The sequence below is a fragment of the Penaeus monodon genome, chromosome 42 (genome assembly GCF_015228065.2).
Source record: "Penaeus monodon isolate SGIC_2016 chromosome 42, NSTDA_Pmon_1, whole genome shotgun sequence".
Lineage (NCBI taxonomy): Eukaryota > Metazoa > Arthropoda > Malacostraca > Decapoda > Penaeidae > Penaeus > Penaeus monodon.
The window spans coordinates 13952084-13967083 of NC_051427.1; the positions used below are offsets into that span (position 1 = coordinate 13952084).

A 15000-nucleotide genomic window follows, 5' to 3' on the forward strand; every position below is an offset into this window, starting at 1 on the left:
AAAAAAAAGAGAGAGAGAAAGAGAGAGAGAGAAAGAGAGAGAGAGAGATAAAGAGAGAGAGAGAGAAAATAGGAGAGAGAGAGAGAGAGAGAGAGAGGAGAGGAGAGAAGAGACAGAGAGAGAGGAGAGTGAGAGAAAGAAAGAGAAAAGAGAAAGAAAGACAGAAAGAGCGAGAGAAAGAGAGAAAGAAAGAAAAAAAGAGAAAAGGGATACTCATCACACTACATCCCTCAGAAAATATACGTTAATCTGCCTACAGTATATATCAGACAGATTCCTTGCCTGCGCGTGTATATATTTGCCTCACCTAACATATTCAGGCACATGTTTACCTCCACTCTCCTACATATTTATATTCATGCATACATTACCTGCAGATAAATACAGTACATAATTTACACTTATTTTCTGATATCACTTCCCCAAAAATTTGACGGTCTTTCACAAGCTTAAATATCTACGTTAACTATTTATCTAACTTTATATCTACTGTATTTGCAGTGCGAAATGTCCCAAAGAATGAGGAAAAAGCAATATATTACTGCAATAACAGAGGAAAATGCATTATATCACTGCAATAAATGAGAAAAACGCAATATATCACTGCAATAAATGAGGAAAACGTAATGCAGAGTGAGAAAAACAATACACATGTAATACATTACAGATTAAAGAGAGAGAGAAAAAAAAACAAATTACATTATGTTGCATAAAAATATGAAATTGCAAAATACTACACAGAACAGAAAGAGAAAGAATGCAATACATCACACTGCACGGAGAGACAAAGAGCGAAACATATTATGAGACAGAAAGAAAAAGCAAGACACTGCAGTGCAGGGAGATAGAGAATTAAAAGCAATATCTTGCACAGCCTTAATACAGAAGACAGTACTTCACACTCTAAAATAAAGGAAAAAAAGAAAAGAAAATGCCGCTCGTTACATGGAACAGAAGGGAAAAAATAAAAAATAAATTAGCTCTACACTACATAATCTATTGTATTTCAAAGAGAGAGAATAACGCAATACATTAGTTTTGCACACAATGAAAGAAAAAAAATCGCAATATATTACACTGCAAAGGAAGATTAAAAAAAAAAGTTACACGACAAAGATAAAGAAAACAAAGTGGTACATTAAACTTTTTTTTTCAATAAATCGGCAGCAACTTTCACTTTTCCACTTCCCTCAACTTTATCCTTACCTACCTCAACTTCCGACTTCGCACAATCAACAACTTAGTCGCAAGTAGATGCGGACGAGAGAGATTGTAGTCTGCTTGGAAAACAATAGGCCTACTCAACCGTTCAAATAAGAGTAATCAAATATATTTCGATTAATAGAATTTTTAAAATGGATATAGCATCCTTATATTTTTTTCCACTGTGATTATCATTTTTATGCCGAAATTCACTGGAGAGTAGCCGCGACGCCAACATTGTTTACATGCGGGTCTTCCAAGTTCCTCAACGGAGCTTGCATATTGCTATCCTCCAAATTAAGTTTTTTGCTGCAGATAGTGATATAAACTTTTGCTACTTCTCCCCTGCCACCACGAACGAACCCACATGCTTCGTTTTAGCAATCGCTGAGCCTCCATTTCTACAGCAGATGGCAAATAACCTGCGAGGAGGGCCGCACGGGATCCGTAGACGCCATGTTTGTTGCTGAAATCGCCCGCACGGAACAACGAATGGCGGATTATATCATAGACTGTTTGCTGAATAAACCGTGCCTTAAGACTGCACAAATCACAAAAAAGTATGCTGAACAAGGAAACAAATTGAGCAACACATTACGTCATCCAAGGACCAAAATAGATAAACAATATAGTATTGTGTACAAAATAGAAAGAAAAAAAACACGCAACTGGCACTTCAAACGGAGAGAGAAAAACGTAATATACTACCAATAAAAAACGAAAATACATAAATTCAATAAATGACACTACACAACGAAAAAGAAAAAACATTATTCCTGCACCACACAGACGGAAGAAAAAATGCAATATATTACACGGTAGAAAAAGAGTCAACGCAAAACACTACAGTGCACAGACAGATAAATACAGCGCACTACAAAGAATAAAAGAAAAAAACGTAGTAAATTACACCATAAAGAAAGGGAGGAAAAAACGTGAGAACGGAAAACACATGATATTACGCTACAAAGAGAGACAAAGCATATTAACACTGCAAAGACAGAAACAGCAAAACACATTACACTGCAAAGAGAGGACATCAAAACGCAGTAAAATACACAGCAAAGAAACAAAACACAGCACATTACACTGGCAATGAGAAACAAAACACAGCACATTACACTGGCAAAGTGTAACAAAACGTAACAAATTACACTGGCAAAGAGAGAGAAAACACAACACATTACACTGGCAAAGAGAGACAAAGCACAGCGCATTACACTGCAAAAAAGAGAGAAAGAGAACATGAAAACACGATACATTACACTGCACAGACAGCTTTCCCGTCGTGATAAGTGGCGACCTGCTCCCGGGCCGCACGAGTTCGCACGAGATAAGGGCGCCGTTATCAGCCGCTGTGAGCGTGACCTGACCCTCAGCTCGGGTCACGTTGCCTTCAAGTATCAGGTCAGTGGGTACCTCTGTTGCCTCTTTGTAGATTCTGTAGGGCGGGAGGGAGCGGAGGGAATGAAGAGAGGGTGGTAGATGGAGGGAGGGAGGGGGGGGAGGGAGGGAGAGAGAGAGAGAGAGAGAGAGAGAGAGAGAGAGAGAGAGAGAGAGAGAGAGAGAGAGAGAGAGAGAGAGAGAGATCGGTAGACAGATGGAGAGAGAGGAAGTTGTGTAGATGGTAGATAGAGGCAGAGATAGACAGATAAAAGGAGAGAAAGTAGATATGTGGATAGGCAGAGAGAGATACACACAGTAAGAATGATAAGTAGGTAAAGATATATAATATATATATATATATATATAATATAATAAAATAATAATATATATATATATATATATATATATATAATATATATATATATATATATATATTATATATATATATATATATATATATATATATATAGAGATAGTAGAGAGATAGTAGATGATAGAGAGAGAGAGAGAGAGATACAGACAGATATAGATATACAGATACAGATATGAATGGTAAAACACTCTTCCGTGTTGATACTATGGTAGAAAAACCCACATTGCAAAAACTAGATTTATTGAAAATGAGACTAGTTTCGAAATTCACCTGGATTCCATCTTCAGGTCTGAAGAGGGAAGGGAGAGGAAGGGATGTAAAAGAGAGAGAGGAGAGGCAGCGAGGCAACACGGGGCATCTGTGACCCCCGGTACCTGGATGGAGAGAATGACTTCCTGCGTCGTTCCTTCTCCAAACTGGGCTACCCTCGTCATGGTCTCGACGTCGCGTTATCCAGGGCACGGCATCCTTCTACCACGACTCCTCTCCTATAGAGACTCCCCACCTGCCCGTCCTCAGCCTGCCTTAACACTGAGGAGATCTACTCTCTCCGTCGCCCTCTTCACCCTCTCAACTGCAGGCTGATCTTTCGCCGGGTGAATACTCTCCGTCGCAACCTGGTCCACACCAATCCTCCCTCTACCTCGAAGGTGGGCACCTATGCTGTTCCTTGTACCTCCTGTGGTAAGCAATACTTTGGCGAGACAGGCGCCAGTCTCACTAAGCGTTTGTCTCAACATTGGTACGCTGTATCCTAGGGGACACTACAACAACGCCCTCTTTTGCCATCAGTGGGACACAGGCCATTAGATGGACTGGTCGGCGGCGCGAATTGTCTTTCCTTCCGCTGATGTCCATGTCCGCAAACTGGTGAAATCCTCCTTAATAAAACTGCTGCCTAATTTCAATTTGAACAGAGGCTTTTTTTCCTGCCGATAGTCTCCTCACTTCCCACATCCTCCGCCTTCTCCCGTATGCCGGCCACCCTGCGCATAGTCCGCCCGATCCTCCGACCTGACCTGACCTCCCTTCGGTTCCTTCCTCACCTGTCCCGTGTTACCCCTCCTCTCTCTCGTTTATACCCCTCTCCTCTCCCCTTCCTCTTCAGCCTCCGGGCTAGTACAGTGGTAACGTGTCGGCCTTTCATCCGAGGGGTCGGCGGTTCGCGCCCCGCCCAGGCGCGAGAAGTTGCAACTGTCACCTGGAGGTTACTGCTGTGGCTGGGCACCACGGCGGGCAAAGGACTCGGTTCAGCCGAGTCAGCACCAGCTGACACACGTAAGCGAGTCGGCATTAGTCGACACAGGCCGGGCTCCCCTCAGGGGCATAGCCCGGGCGAGGCTAAGCATCGCATATCGGACTTATCCTTCCTCTTCAGACCTAAAGATGGAATCCAAGTGGATTTCGAAACTGTAGTCTCATTTTCAATAAATCTAGTTTTTGCATTGTGTTTTTTTCTACCAGATATAGATATTTAGGTGTGTGTGTGTTTGTATATATATATATACACACACACATGCACACACACACACACACACACACACACACACACACACACACACACACATATATATATATATATATATTATACTAATATATATCGATATATATAATATATATATATATATATATATATATTATATATAAAATATATATATATGTGTGTGTGTGTGTGTGTGTGTGTGGTGTGTGTGTGGTGTGTGTGTGTGTGTGTGTGTTATATATATAATATATATATATATATATATATATAATATATATATATATATATATATATATATATATATATATATATATATATATATATATATTATATATATATATATATATGCGTGTGTGTGTACACGCAGTTTATCTTTCTGTGGTGAAGATGCAATTAGGATGTTTGCAATTAGCTGAACGTAAAAGGACCGAGTAACATCGTAGCAACTCACCAACCTGTCAGTTACCAGTTGGTTATTGTCACCAATATACCATTGATTACCACCAATTTGTCAAAGTCGCGATCAGAGAGAAGGGAAAATGCGAAGAGTCGTTTTTATAATTATGTTTCTTCGGTTTATATCCTGCTTGCGTAAATCTCCACAACCGACATCCACTCACCAGAAAAACAAAAATGTTATTTCAGAAACGCACAAAAAGCTGGAACCTATTTTCATATATATATATATATATATATATATATATATATATATTGTTATATATGTTTAGTGTATATATATATGATGAGTGTGTGTGTGTGTGTGTGTGTCTGTGTGTTGAGTGTGTGAGTGTGTGTGTTCTGAGTGTGTGTGTGTGTGTGTGAGTGTGTCTGAGTGTGTCTGAGTGTGTCTGAGTGTCTGAGTGTGTATGTGTGTGTCTGAGTGTGTCTGAGTGTGTCTGAGTGTGTCTGTGTGTGTCTGAGCGTGTGCGTGTGTATCTTAAATCTGTTTTCCTTTGTAATTTCTATTTCCATAAATGGATTAATCATAATCATCCAAAAATCATAAAAAAAACACAATCCAATCCAGTTACCTACTTTTCTCATATGTTATCAATTCACTTTATTCAATCTTAGCTACATCTTTATTTTCATCACCTTTACTCCATAACAAACCATCAATAAATGAGAAAGCCAATAAACGAAAAAGGAATAATAAATAAATAAACAAAAAAACGCACAAAAACGAAGTCTCAATAAGAAACTAACCTGATGGTGGGGGGAGGGTGACCCCCGTGGCTGGCGCAGGCGAGGGGGAGGAGGGAGCCGGCGGGGAGGGGGGGCTGCAGGTCGCTGAGGAGCACGGGGGGGCTGGCGGGCTCTGCCGGGGGGGAGAAGGATCTGGCTGAGGAACGCAAAATAGGCCTAGGTTACTAAGGATCTGGCCGAGGAACGCAAAATAGGCCTAGGTTACTAAGGATCTGGCCGAGGATCGCTAAGTAAGCCTACACTGTTAGATGGATCTAGCTGAAGAACTCAAAATAGGCCTAGCTTACTAAGGATCAGACTCAGGAATGTTAAATAGGCGTAGATTCCTAAGAACCTAGGTGAGGAATGCAAAACAGTTCTACGTTGTTAGAAGGATCTGGCTAAGTAGGCCTAGGTTACTACAGTTCTCGCTGAGGAATGCAAAGAGAGCAAAGCAGGCCAAGGGGAACAAGGATCTGACTGAGGAGTGCAAAATATTCCTTCATTGCTAAGGATCTGACTGCAGAACATAATGTAGGCCTGCACTAATAAGGATCTGGCTGAGGAATGCAAAATAGTTCTACATTGTTAGAAGGATTTGCCTTAGGAATGTAATGTAGACCTAAGCTCATGAGGATCTGGCTGAGGAATGCAATAACCCTAGATTATTAGGCTGGGGAACACAAAAGAGTCTCAGATTGTTAAGGATCTGGTCAAAGAATATAAAACAGAGGCAAAGTTATCGAGGGCCTCTCAAGGAATGCACAATTATCTTAGGTTACCAAGGATCTGGCAAAGAAGCATAAAATAAACCTAGGATGTTCAGAATCTAGCTGAGGTTCACATGGATTTTGCCGAGGACTACAAGGAAACTGGTTTAACAGGCCTACCACAGTACAGTAACAACATGCGTAGTTAAGGGCAGGAAAGTCTCCCAATGACTGAATTTGGATACTGACCCGGTCTAAAGTTAAAGACATCCTCACACTACCACATGAAGTCTAAAACAGAAGGCAAAGACTTAGCCCCTGTAACAGACTTTGCGATATACAACTGGGATGTAGCAAGGACTTGGACAAAGAGTTGGTTATTCAGGACTCTACTTAGTACAAAACCGGCCTAAGTTAGTAAGATTCTGGTTGAGGAATTCAGATTAGGCATATATCATTAAGCCACATTTAGGCCATACCAAATTATGAGTCTGTCTTGACATACTGTTGAACTCAAACATTGCACTATAAGGTAAACAATGTAATCGATATGTGAATATTATAACAGGATTGGAGTGATGTGGAAATGTGTAGTATTTGTTCATGACTCTTTTCAATAAAAATGCTTTCAAAGAAGCTAGCCTAAAGATAGATGAACATGAGAATAACACTAAGTAAAAGCATCGTGTTGATCATACATCCATTTACATATCATGTTGCAAGCCATGGTCAAACACATGGTTTTGTAAGATGAGCTAGCTAGGCTTGAGTTTATTTGTCCACGTCATTGGCCAAATTCGATGTGGTCATTAGTTCAGCACCTTTTTTGCCCCAGTCAGTCTGTCCATTTTTTTACTGTAAGTGTTTCTTTAGTATATTTTCTTTGAAAATAGTTCATCAATGACAATGGTAAAAAAAACACAATTGACAAACAAACCAAGAAAAAAAAAATGCAATGACTGAAGGTAAAGAGGCAGGGTTAAGATTCTCAGTGAGATAGAGTGGAGTTACCTATATTAAAGTACTATAAGTGTATTGTATGTTTACATACATACATAAATTTTTTTTTTTTTTATTCTGCAGAATCCATCGGCCACATGTGGTCATGATCTGTCCCTTGTAGAGATATGATTCATACGTTATCATTGGAAGGGAGCCTAGAGTAGCTGTGCAAGCCAATACATGATTCGTTCTTGCGTGAATTAAATTTTGTGATGAATTCTTAGAAGTGACTGACAAAGAAGCATTGGTTGAATTTCAAGCCTGTGGGTTAACCTGAAATCGTTAAAAGAAAAAGAAAAAGAAAGAAGAAGAAGAAAAAAAAAAAATGTGTGTGTATGTATATGTATGTATGTATGTATGATATATATATATATATATATATATATATATATAGTATATATATATATAATGATATATATATATATATATATATATATATATATATATATATATATATATATATATATATATGTATGTATATATATATATATGGGTGGGTGATTCACGCGCATGGTGATGTGAAGCGATGGAGTGGTAGCCTAGATAGTGTTAAGCGCTTGCATGCCTTCTCGCTTGCAGCTTCCACCCCTGGCTAGCTCAGTGCGAAAAAGGGAGCAGCTTTTGCATAAGTCTCTCCTGCCAGGTCACAGCCTCTCCATCATCAAGACTTGTGCAGTGCCTCCTCGTGGCCACCCATGGGTAACTGGGCACCTTGCGGTCCCAGGCTAAATCTGTGGGGGATCTCGGAGCAGCAGGAGGCCCCAGAGGTACAGAGCTATGGCCCACCGGCGTGTGGACACGCTCTGGCTCCGTACCAACTCCTGCCCCCTAGCCACCCTGGGTAATGGGGCGGCTCGGGGGAGGTGGGCCTTGCCAGTCCTCCTACCCCCAGAAAGACCCTCTGGCAACGTCTCAAATAAATGGAAATGCGATCAGTGTGGGTGGTTACACCTACTACTGGTCGGGCCGCAGCAATGGTCACCACCTCCAGGGTGTAGCCATAGCCATCTCTCAGTCACTTCAGGCCTCAGTAGTTTGAGGTGACACCGTTGATGAGCGTATATGGCATTGAGACTGGAGCATGCTTTTGGCTTCTGGCTCTATTGCTGTAACGCTCCTACCGATGTAAATAAATTGATGTGAAAGAGGCGTTCTAATGCCAAACTCGCATCCTGTGGCAGAAACGATTTGCCCCCGCGAGATTATCGCATTGTTCTGGGGAGACCTTCAATGCGATATCCGGCTGTGACCTAGCTGGCTACGAGATGTCTGTTCGCCCCCCCATGGCTCGGGAGCTGTCCCAGCTGGAGAATAACCTCCCTTCTCCGGGACTTTGCTAGGTCCCGAACATGAGGATCTCTGGCTCCTGGGTATCAGCGCTCCAGCCCAGCATCGCTGGACTTGTACAGTGAAACGGGTACAGTGGCCAGGAGATTGACCACATTCCTTGTTTAGCACGGCGAATGGAGATCCTCCAGAACTGCAGGCGTTACCGGAGTGCTGAGTTCTGTGGCACCGACCATAGGCTGGTTGTGGCTACCCTGTGGATCCACTTCAAAACTCCCCGTCCCTCCAGTGACCACCGTAAGGTGTTTCACCAGGACAGACTGAGGGTGGAGTGAGTGTGCCCGTGGGTTCACTATGGAAAAACAAGGCTCTGACCGATTCACAGAACCCGAACAACCTGACAGACCCGGTTGCTCTGTGGAGTGTCTTCAGCGCGTAACACTCGAAGCAGCTCAGGAGTCCATTGTCGTACTCCCAAGGGCAAGGCAGAATTCCCTCTCCGGAACATTATTGGCCCTGAGCGTGTCGCAAGCTCGGCTGAATGGGGAATCAAGTCTTGCAATCGTTTCATGGTGCGTAGGGCTCGGACACTGCTGAGAAGGGACAAGGAACAGTTCATCGGAATCTTGCTGAGGATGTCGAAGGCCATTTCTTGGTAAATACCTTCTTCGACCTGCCTACCATCCTTGAGAAAACTGAACTCTAAGCCTCCTCACAAATGACTGCGTCCGATCAGCGGATGGACGATTATTTCGGTCGATGTTGGGGTTCGTGAACGTGGGCTGAGTTTTTTGACAGTTGTAACCAGGTAGAACCCTCCAACAGTTAGCTTGATGCAAGCGATGTCCACAATACCTTTTTCCTGACCACATCCATCAGCGGAGGAAGCCTCCTACCCACAGAGGTTATGAATGGCGATTTCCAGTCTGAAGATTGTGAAGCTTCGGCATGTTGATATCCCTCTGAACTGCTAAAGGCCGGGTGTGAACCCATGGAACGGGGGCCTGCATACAGTCCTGACTTGCGATCTGGCACTCTGGTACCAGTCCCCCTGCCTGCTGAGGGCGTGTCATCCCTCCTCCCTGGAAGGGGAAAGGGGATCATTGGGATTGTAGCAACTACTGTGGCATTACACTGCTCAGCATACCAGGCAAGGTTCTCACCCACATTCTGCTGAAACGAATCCGCAACCATCTACTGAGGCATCAGAGACCGGAGCAGTCTGGATTTACTTCTGGCAAGTCCACAATAGACCGATAACTAGCGCTTTGAGTAATTGTGGAACGCCGTTGTGAGTTTGGTCGTGGGTTGCTTGCAACTCATCGACCTCGGCAGCGTTTGACTCGGTGCATCGGTAATCGCTATGGTAGATCTTGAGCTCGGGGGAATTCGACACAGATTATTGGCCTGATAGCAATCCTCTATAGCTGGTAACTGAGAGTGCTGTAAAGTGGGTTGGTATGTGAATTTCTTCCCGTTAATTCAGGGTGAGGCAAGGCTGCGTCCTTGCACCAGACACTTTCAACACTTGTATGGACTGGATAATGGGCAGAGCTAACGTGCCAAAGTCATGTGGAAGCAACACTAGCAAATCTTAGGTCTCTGACCTTTGACTTTTGGCCGACTGATGTTGCCCATCCTACCTGAGTCCTGGAGTCACTTGTTGGCGGCTCTTATATCATTTAGCCAATGAGGCGAAGCCCCTCGGCCTAGAGGTCTCCTGGACCAAGACCAAGATTCACGTACTTTGGGGGTTTGGTTAGGGTAATCCGTTCCAGTCTATCCATGCTTGCGCGAGGACGTTGAAGTTACAGAGATTTTTTTGTACATACCTTGGTAGCGTAGTCTTATCTCTGGCTCTCAGACCCAAGAAGTCAATAAACGGATTGGGTATGGCAACGGATTCATGAACTTGATCAATCAATGAGCATTCTGAGATTCATACCTATGCAGAAGGACCAAGCTGCGTGTCTTCAGGGCCTTGATACTGCTAGTTTTGCTCTCTGGAAGCGAAACCTGGACGCTATCCAGTGTCTTGTAACAAGTATCTTCACTGGATCATGGGGTACAGTTGGCAGGACCACATGTCCAACCGGCAGTTACACCGTGAGACTGGCATGGGATCTGTTACTTGCATAATCCGGGATCGCCAACTCAGGCTTATTATGGGCACCTATCTCGTTCTCGTGTGGCGGACCCTGCCCATCAGGTGAGACAACCCTGGCTGGAGGATGCCTGTGAGACGACCGAGGATATCATGGCTTGGGCAGCTCGACGAGACCTGTCGTGAGGAATTAGAGATGGGCCGTGGGCTGCCTGGAAGCTCCCTCGAGGAATCCTCGTGGCGGAAGCGAAGGGTGGATACGGCCATGCGCCCCCGTCGGCGTTAGCCCCTTGATGATGATATATATATATTTTTTTTTCTTTCTTTCTTTCTTCTTTTTTTCTTTTTCTTTTTTTTCTTTTTTTTGGTGGGTCCGTGTGTATGTGTGTGTGTGCTGCATGCAATGCCTTTGTAATCCGCATCAGCGTCTAATGCGCATACATATGCGTGCGCAACGTACTTGTATGTGAACAACTGAACATGTGTACATCTTTACAAAATATAGCCAAAGAAATTAGTCCCTCCCTCCCCCTACCATTTCCACACCAGCCCCTCTCCCTCTCTCCACCCTCTCGACCCCTTTCCCTCTCCCAATAACACCTATACTAATCCCTCTCCCTCTTCCTACCCTCTCTACCCCTCTTCTGCTCCCTCTCCCCCTTCCCTTCCCTTGGACCCCTTAACCCGTCCAGTTGGAGGGCCTCATGACAGCTCGTATGACAGTTACGTGTGACGAGGATGACTTTTGTGGCCGTGACAGTTCCGTGGACGCTGGGATTGGTCGCCTCGCACTGCACCGTGACCTCCCTCGCCTGGTTTGACCTCATGACGTACTTGGTCAGGTCAGACGTCGTGATCCAGCCGCCAGTGCTCACGCGGGTCACCAAGGTCTGCTCCGAGTTGTATGTTCTCCCTGCAAAGGCGAGAAAAAAGGGGGAGGGGGATTCTTCAATATTATTTTTGTTTATTCTTTGACTTTTGTTTTCTATACAAGGCCTCTGGTGCGTGTTTTTTTGTGTGTGTTTTGTGTTTTTTGTGTGTGAATTTGATAGTTTGTTGTTGGTTTTATTTCATTCTATCTCCCTTTCATATTACATTTTCTTACTCTTGTTTTTGTGTGTTCTCTTTTTACTCTCTCTCTACCTCCTCTCTTCTCTCTCTCTCTCCTCTTACACTCTTCTCTCTCTCCTCTTTCTCTCTTCTCTCTCTCTTCTTTCTCTCTTCTCTCCCCCCCCCTCTCTCTTTTCTCTTCTCTCTCCTCTCTCTTACCTTTCTCTTCTCTCTCTCCACCTCTCTCCTTCTCTCTCGTCTCTCTTTCTCTCCCTCTCTCTCTCTCCCTCTCCCTCTCCTCTCTTTCCCTCTCCTTCTCTCTCTCTCTCCCTCTCTCTCTCTCTCTCTCTCTCCCTCTCCCTCTCCCTCTCCCTCTCCTTCTCTCTCTCTCTCTCTCTCTCTCTCTCTCTTTCTCTCTCTCTCTCTCTCTCTCCCTCTCTCTCTCCGCCCGTATACGTATACAACATGACGACCTTTAAAACAAGCAACAACACCCATAACTAAACACCTGCAAATCCTAAACCACAACATACTCACAATCCACACATGGCAACCCCTCCTATTAGCGTAAACGGATGAGGACTGGATGTTGGTTTTCCCCTCGTCGAGTACCCGGGGGAGGAGAGGGGAGGGGGGGGGGGGAGGGAGAGGTTGATGAGGGGAGGGAAGGTGGGGAAAGGGTTATGAGGGGAGGGGGAAGAGAGGAAGGAAGGAGGGAGGGAAGGAAAGGAGGAAGGGAGGGAAGGAGAGGGTGATGGAGAGAGGGAGGGAAAGGAGGAGGGGGAAAGGAAGCGAAAAGGGAGGAGAGAGAATGGGAAAGAGATAACAGACAGAGAGAGAGAGAGAGAGTGGGAAAGAGGTAAAAGAGAGAGAGAGAGAGAGAGAGAGAGAGAGAGAGAGAGAGAGAGAGAGACCAGCTGATAACGTGGCCAGCCTAATGTAGCGCGGTTTCTGTCATGGCTTAATTGATGCAGGCCAATTACCTCTGCCATATTAACACGTTGGAGTCTCTGTATAGATTCGGGTGATCGGGTGGGGATCCGGGTGTGGTAGTGTGTGGGGGGGGATAATGCTATTGGGAGTGAGATGAGAGAAGAGGATATATGCGTATCGGTTTATTTATATACTGTGTGTACAGCGTATGTTTCTCTATTAAATCATGGCACGTTAGTGTATATATAGGCCTATATTTTCGTTTCTTTTTCTAATCTATCTAACCATATATATCAAAATATCTATCCATATGAACACAGACATCAAGGAGAGAGGGAATAACAGGCAAAATACCCTGTATCAGCCACGTTATAACAGCAGGAGGCCTGGACTCATCGGTTTCGCAGGTGAGTCCTATGGGTGCTCCGTCCTCCACCTGACTCGGGCCGCGGATGTGAACGACGCTGGGCGGATCTGAAAGGAAGGGGGGGAGGGGGATACGAACGTCTTTGTATTTATTTATTTTTTTATTATCATTATATTTGTTAGGTTGTTTGTTTGGTTGGTTCGTTGGTTGTTTGTTTGTTTTTATTTAATACTGATTTGAAAACGCCAGCTGAATCTGAAAGAAGAGAAGCAAACACTTTTCTCATTTATTACGGGTAATGGTGGTTGGTGATCCATAAAGAATCTGAAAGTTTTTGTTGTTGTTGTTGAAGCTGCAACTAATAGGTATTTAGTATCTGGGGAATCCAGCCAAGTACGAAAGATCGGGGAAAAACACCTATTTTGTTATTGTGCTAAATCTGGGTACGTCTAGAAGAAGAAGAAGAAAAGAAAAAGAATAAAAATAAAAATAAAACGAAAAGGAATAAGAAAAAGAAAATGAAAAAGAAAAGAAGAAGAAAAATAAAAATAAAAGAAAAAGAAAAGGAGGAAAAGAAAAAGAAGAAGAAGAAAAAGAAAAAGAAAAAAGAAAAAACGGAAGAAGCAAAGGAAAACTGCACTAAATAGGTGAGTGATACCCGGACCTGAAAGAGCGAAAATATTTTTATTCTGTTACCAGGCGCGACGCTAAGATTATCGGAAAGAGTTAGAAAAGGTTTATCTGCATTATCAAATACCGATGACAGTGCCTGGATATAAACGAGAGAAGAGCCGTTGTTTGTATTATTAATGGCATTTGATGATTGATAAATGGTCATAATATCACTTATATCTCTAAGCTCATTCAACTTATATAAACAATTAATGTTATTTCTACAGCCTCGTCGTCATATCATGCACTGCTTTATACAAACCACCAAAGATAGTTGGGAATTAGTTAAGCATTACTTATTAGAACTGTTAATGCTAAACTAGTTAATGTTATAAATTGCAACTAATCCTATCTTACAGAAGTTTGCTAGTTTAATAAAGTACAGTCATTCAATAGCCGCTAATGTGATGAAACCAATTCACACTTTTTGTACATACGATTACATAAAACATGTAATTAAGAACAATTGCAATGTTGAAATGCATACCAAACTCTGTTCCCCAATTAGTGTGTAACAATTGCTTCAAGGCTCATTAAGCAGTCTTAATCTGCAACTATCTAGATAATGATTCGTACTTATATGGATTGCGTTGTTATTGGTAACATTTATCTGACAAATTACTTTAAATTAGGAGTTTTGATTGTGTCAGAGTGTGTCAGAGGGCGTGAAGGTGTGTGTCAGAAGTGGTTGGGTATACCAGTATGTCAGGCTGTGTAGCGAGGTATCATTCTTTGTCAAAAAAATGCACCATGACTTTGACAGTAAAGGGTTAGTATGTGTTTAGGAGTGCCGTTTACGATCTACCATTTAGAAAATTGGGTCAAAATGCGTCAGAAAGTGCCAGGTTTTTTATCTGGTTGTATAAGAGTATGTAAAGTATGTCATGGCACTGCACTAGACCACTTCAGGCGTATAACATTTTCATGTACTAAAATAATTAATTGATACTCAAGGATAATAATAAAAGGGGCCCAATGATACATCAAGTTGTGTTAGGAAGAGACTTGTGTAAATGCATTGCTTTGTAGCCTGTGATAGCATGTGTGGAATTCAAGTCGAACAAATTGCAAATAGAACAACGAAGGGAAGAACAAGAAAACACACGAATATAACGAAGGCCTTTTCGCTGTATTGCTTCTTCAGGACGCGAAGAACAAATACAGCGAGGACTTCGGCATATTCGTGTGTTTTCTTGTTCGTCCCTTCGTTGTTCTATTTGCAGTGTGAGAGCATGTATCAAGAAT

General features: G+C 42.9%; 1 protein-coding gene across 1 annotated transcript in view; it reads right to left on the minus strand.

Moving 5' to 3' along the window:
- Positions 1 to 2092: 2092 nt before the first annotated feature.
- LOC119599160 (synaptogenesis protein syg-2-like) overlaps positions 2093 to 15000 on the minus strand; it is a 26377-nt gene continuing 13469 nt past the window's right edge. The window contains exons 7-10 of the mRNA XM_037948914.1: positions 13071 to 13190; positions 11461 to 11646; positions 5652 to 5787; positions 2093 to 2644 (exon numbers count right to left, since the gene is read on the minus strand). Of these exons, the coding sequence (XP_037804842.1) occupies positions 2167 to 2644; positions 5652 to 5787; positions 11461 to 11646; positions 13071 to 13190 (920 nt within the window). The 3' untranslated portion in view covers positions 2093 to 2166. The remainder of the gene's footprint in view (positions 2645 to 5651; positions 5788 to 11460; positions 11647 to 13070; positions 13191 to 15000) is intronic.